At 35.4% G+C, this 6,180-nt stretch overlaps 1 protein-coding gene across 1 annotated transcript; it reads left to right on the top strand.

The window, feature by feature from the left end:
- The first annotated feature begins 3,131 nt into the window (after positions 1-3,131).
- On the top strand, positions 3,132-5,873 carry LOC113375298. Its single transcript, XM_026615238.1, has one exon. It carries the CDS (start codon positions 3,132-3,134, stop codon positions 5,871-5,873), a length of 2,742 nt encoding a protein of 913 aa, XP_026471023.1.
- The last annotated feature ends 307 nt before the right edge of the window (positions 5,874-6,180 follow it).

Here is a 6,180-nt window from a genome sequence, read left to right as displayed (position 1 = left end):
TGTGTGTGTGTGTGTATGTATGTATGTGTTTGCGCCGCACCTGTGTAGGTTGTCGGACCTGTAAAAGGTTTGTTTTTCTACTCGGACAATACGTTTCAAATTTAGGCAATCGGGCAATTCTGACTCATAAAAAGGCCGATGCAGGCAATAGTTGGCATTCAAATCAATTCATTCCGCGCCTTTCATTCGTTCAGTTACTTTCAGTTCCTTTCAGTGTTCGAGTCGATTTATTCCGTGGCTTTCATTCATTTTGGTTTAATTCATTCATTCAGTTACTTGCAATCAATACATTCAGTTCCTTTCAGTGTTTGTTATCAGTTCAATATTATCAGTGGATTAAATTTCTATTGTGTGTCAAGTCAACAGTTATTTTTATTTGTCAGTGTATTCGAATTTCTTTTCAACCTATCCAACCGACTACGCTGATGTTTCCAGATCCAACCAAATAGCTGCCGCGGCTTGGACTTCCAAAACAGATAACATTTTCATACAATATTAATTAGTGTTCATTTTTGTTTTTCATTTATATAAAATTTATATAGAATATATTTTAGTTTATTATTGATTACAGAGTAAGAAGAATTTTATTTTTAATTTATATTTGTTTACCATTGGTTTTTGTTTTCTGAATACATTTAATTTTTTTATTTTTCCTCGAAGTATAAAATACTTCGAAAGGGGTTGAGAAACCCCCCAACATCAACATTTGGTCCTTCGAGCCGGATCCTAATTATTATTAGGATTAATTGGGTGTATACAGAAAACAAAAATATATATAATGGCGCCTAAAATCGATATTGGTGCAGAAATTGCACGTCTAACCGCCAAGAGAGAGATGTACTTTTCAATTGTGCAAGAAACGTACGATCTATCGCAACAGATTGATGTATCTTCAAATAAGACACAATTTCTTGAAAATTTATATATTACTGAAAATGCTCGTGAACAATTTATTCAATTGTGCGATGAAATAAACAAATTAAAATATTTAGATAATCCTAGTTTCATTCCGGAATATTCCGCAATAAAGGCCCTTGAAACGATGTATGCCAAAATAAAACACGCTGAGAAATTACTAGATAATAAAAATGCGCATAGTTCTTCAATTAAAGACATTGTACCCAAGCAACATTTACCGTCCATTGAAGTACCTAAATTCTCAGGTGATATTCAACAATGGCCATTATTCTATGAAACATTTAATTCACTAATTCATGAAAATACAGAGTTAGATAATGTATCAAAATTTCATTTTTTAAAAGGAGCGTTACAGGGTCCGGTTTTAAAAATATTTCATTCTATACTACCGACCGCAAATAATTATCAAATTCTTTGGGAAGCGCTCATAAAAAAATACCAAAATAAACGGTACTTAGCCACCAATTATTTCAAACAACTATTGTCATTCAAAACCATTTCATCTGGACAAATAAATTCATTCCTGGAAAAATTCGATACCGCGGTGCAAGCGCTCTCCCAATTGAATATTCCCGACGCCTATGATTTCCTTATTACGTCACTGGCATTCTCGAAACTCGATCCGTTGTTACAAGAAAAATTCGAGCATTTTTATCAAGGTGAGTTTCCCAAATACCAAGACCTCCTGCATTTTCTTCAAAAGTCACAACAGGCAATAAATCAAGTATATGGTATGACCAACAATTTCACTAATGACAAACCCAATTACAAAAACACTAAAATTAGCCGGTCATTTTTGTTAAAAAATAAATATGATAACAAATGCTTTGTGTGTCGGGAACAACACAGAGTGTTTACTTGTTCGAAATTTCTTTCATTGAGTATACCTGATAGGCGATCCCTTATTCAAAAATTAAACTTATGCGACAATTGTTTGGGTCATAAGATAACGACTACGTGTCGATCGAATAAAACCTGTTTATTATGTAACGAACGACATCACTCGCTATTGCATACTGGTAGCAATTTTGCGAGTACGGATCAAAATAATCTTTCTAATTCCAAATCAAGTAGTACGGTTTTATGCGCATTTAATCAAAACAAAATCGCACATCATATTACCATATTGCCGACAGCAGTAGTAAAAGTTACTACTAGAAAAGAAAACATTTTATTACGTACAATTATTGATTCGGGAAGCGATAGAAATTTTGTGACATTAACTTGGTGCAAAAAGGCTGATTTACAAATTCTTCCAATATCAACCCAAGTGATCGGGTTAGGCAATTCGTCACATAAAGTTATTGGATTAGTTAATTTCACTTTGAAATCTTTAATCGATTCTTATCAGTTATCGGTCTGTGCATACGTAGTACACGAGATAGTGGGAAAGCAACCACAAATTACCATTCCGATTTCATCCATCAAAACATTTCTGAATTATCCTTTAGCGGATCCTAACTTTCATACACCCCAGGAGGTCGACGGAATTTTGGGTTGCGATGTTTTCGGCGAAATTCTTGGCACTAATCAAGTTAAAAATGATAAAGGATTACCTGTGGCCCTAGAAACCCGGTTGGGTTATTTAATATTAGGTTCCATTCCTGATTTATTTGAAAATACCGGCACTTCTACTAATTTATGTAATGTTTCAGATTCAGATTTCCATTTACAAATGAATAAATTCTTACAATTAGAAGACATTCCCGAAATAATCCTCTCTTCTAACGATGATTTATGCGAAAACCATTTTACTACAACTACTACGCGATCTCCAGATGGACGATATGTAGTAGCGCTGCCTTTTAAAAGTGAAGGCAGAAATTTATACAAATCATTTCATTTAGCCGTAAAGCTATACCAAATGCTTGAAAATAAATTTTTGAAATATCCCGAATTTCATAAAAATATGCCGCCGTTATAGAAGATTACCTGACTCAAAACCAATTATCCTTTGTCGATTATTGTCCGGTAGATCAGGAAGTCGATGATTTTATTAAAATAAAAAATGGATATTATATTCCTCATTTCGCTGTCGAAAAGAAAGTTCCTCTACGCCTTTACGCGTCGTGTTTGATGCATCTGCGAAAAATTCAGAATTCACTTCCTTGAACGAAATTTTGCATGTTGGTCCTAAATTACAAACCGACATTTGTTCAATCCTTCTAAATTTTCGTTTCGGGCCTATAGCATTAACAGCTGATATCAAACAAATGTATCGTAATATTTGGGTTCGTAAACAAGATAGAAAATATCAAAAAATCTTATGGAGACCGTTTCCCGATGCACCCATTGGCATCTATGAATTAAATACCGTAACTTTTGGTCTATCATCATCTCCCTTTCAAGCTATCAGAACCATCAAACAACTATCCCGAGACGAATGTTCCAAATATTCTCAATCTATTTCTAGAATTCTTGAGAACGATGTCTATATTGATGATGTGGTTACAAGTATCGACTCCTTGGATAGCGCTAAAACCATTTGCGAGGGTTTGCAGACTGTATTATCGTCTGGTGGTTTTGAATTAAAAAAGTGGGAATCTAATAATTCTAATCTGCGTAAACTTTTTTCTGATTCTGATGTACAAAATAAACATTTCTCTAAATCGGATTTTCAAATGGAATCTTCTACAAAGGTATTGGGATTAAAATGGGATCCCTTATCAGATAATTTTTCATTCGAAATAAAGCTTACGTGGAGAAAATGGACAAAGAGACAACTTCTTTCAGTAATAGCGCGAATCTGGGATCCTCTGGGTTTCCTAACTCCGATAGTTGTTAAGATAAAAATATTATTGAAAAAAATTTGGACATTAAAAATCGATTGGGATGAGGAATTACCATCATTTATTATTACATCATGGTTAGCCGTATATTTCGAATTAGAGCATCTTAATAACTATCAGATTCCGCGTTATCTCGAAACATCAAAACAAAACAAATGTTCATTATTTGGTTTCGCGGATAGTTCAGAGCAAGCGTATGGAGCGGTAGTTTATATTAAATCTCTTGGCTATCCGAATTTCTTGTTGATTTCAAAATCGCGTGTAACACCGATTAAAAACCAAACATTAGCCAGGCTTGAACTTTGTGCCTGTCATTTACTGTCAAAACTTCTGAATTTTATATTAACGAATAACCAACATAGTATAGATTTTGATTCTATTTACTGTTTTTCCGATTCTATGATTGTCCTTCACTGGTTAGCAGGACCGGCTACTCGTTGGAAAACATTTGTAGCCAATAGGGTAACAAAAATACGGGATCTCATTCCTAATGCACAATGGCTTCACATTCCTTCTAATCAAAATGCAGCCGATTGTGTTTCTCGAGGTCTTCGACCTAAGGATTTTATCCAACATAAGAATTGGTTGTTTGGGCCGGATTGGTTGAATGGTCCTATATCAACTTGGCCTGCAAAAACGGTTGAACCTTCCGGAGATATTGATCAAGAAAGAAAAGCTAACGCTCTAATAGTAAAGAGTGTCATACCACCGATCAATCCTTTATATGAATTAACGCAAAAATTTTCTAATTGGTGCAAACTTGTAAGAATTTTCGCTTATATATTGAAGTTTTGTAAAATTATAACAAATCGAAACCGACTTTTGACTTCATATTTGAAACAAGCCGAGGTTATTATTATTCGTTTAGTCCAAGAACATCATTTTCCCGAAGAATTCAAACTATTAACGAACGGAAAGTCTTGTTCGAAAAAGTTTTGCCGACTAAATTTGGTTTTGGATTCTAATAATTGTTTACGCGTTAAAGGTAGATTAGGATTAACAACTAATAACAATCCACTTCTTTTGCCAAAAAAAGACCAAGTAGTAAATTGTCTCATAGATTACTACCATATTAATAATTTACATACTGGATCAAACTTAGTATTATCTTTATTGAGGCAAAAATATTGGATCTTGTCGGCTCGTGCAATAATTCGTAATCGTCTTCACAAGTGTATGACTTGCTTTCGACAGAATCCGAAACCCATTTTTCCATTCATGGGCGACTTACCAGTACCGCGCATAACAGCCAGTAGAGCTTTCCTAAACGTCGGCATTGATTATGCAGGCCCCTTCAATATCTCCATGAGTCGTCACAGAGGCGCTCGAACCTACAAGGCTTATATATGCTTGTTCATCTGTTTAGCCACTAAGGCGATACATCTCGAATTAGCTTCAGATTTAACAAGCGATACATTTTTAGATTGCTTGAAACGATTCCTAGCCCGGCGTGGTCCTATTAAATGTATTTACTCCGATTGTGGAACCAATTTTATAGGAGCCAAAAATACTCTTGATTCCTTATTCCTTCTCCTAAATTCCGAAGAGTATAAAAAGCGTTTCAATGAATTATTGGTTTTACATGACATTGAATGGAAATTTAATCCACCGTTTGCCCCACATTTTGGAGGTATATGGGAGGCGAATATTAAATCAGTGAAGACCCATTTGTTTAAAGTTATAGGGTTGCAAATTTTATCCTACGAAGAGTTTAATACAGTCCTCAATCAAATCGAAGCCTTACTGAATTCAAGACCGTTATGTTGGCTGAGCAATGATCCGTCGGACCCTCAGCCTCTTACGCCTGCGCACTTTTTAATGCAAGAGCCTCTGTCGGATTTGCCCGTTGACTATGAAAACTTGAATTTGACTAAAAGAAAACAATTGCTAGATCATATTGTCGCTTCTTACTGGAAGCGATGGAATGTGGAATATCTAACCGAGCTACAGGTCCGACAGAAATGGAATACAGTCACTAATCCTATTAAAAAGGGTGATTTGGTAGTTGTAAAACAAGAGAATGCGCGTCCGCTCCATTGGGGGTTGGGAAGAGTTGAAGAGGTTTTTTCGGGCTCCGATGGAGTGGTTCGAGTAGCATTGGTAAAAACGGGAAATACCCTAATCAAGCGGCCTGTTGTCAAACTATGCCCCCTACCTATTCAATAGTTTATATCTGAATTATTCATTTCAAAAAAAAAAAACTTTTCTATCTCATGATATATTTGCTTCTATATATAGTTTTGCCAAATTTTCAATCTTCAGGGCGATGAGAACACCCCTCATAGTCTCTGGAAGATTCTTGTAAATGTCCAAAAAATCTAGACCCTGGCGCGAAAATAAAACTTCCGCAATCTAGATCGTGTGAATGTGGTAGGTTGTGAGAGCGGGACCCTGGCGCGAGGTCAGGCTTCCGTAACCGATCTACTCTGAATGAAAGTTTGAATTTATTTTGGCAATTCTATCCTTCCTAATC

This window comes from Ctenocephalides felis, unplaced genomic scaffold (assembly GCF_003426905.1).
Source record: "Ctenocephalides felis isolate EL2017-DRISC unplaced genomic scaffold, ASM342690v1 CF-g0.4_SCAFFOLD_01886, whole genome shotgun sequence".
Taxonomy (NCBI): domain Eukaryota; kingdom Metazoa; phylum Arthropoda; class Insecta; order Siphonaptera; family Pulicidae; genus Ctenocephalides; species Ctenocephalides felis.
Note: the sequence above shows the minus strand (reverse complement) of the source record. Positions and strands in the feature narration are given on the sequence as shown.

Bases quoted from the DNA above. Each gene is read 5' to 3' on its own strand.
- LOC113375298 (XM_026615238.1), top strand. From the start codon at position 3,132: ATGTATCGTAATATTTGGGTTCGTAAACAAGATAGAAAATATCAAAAA.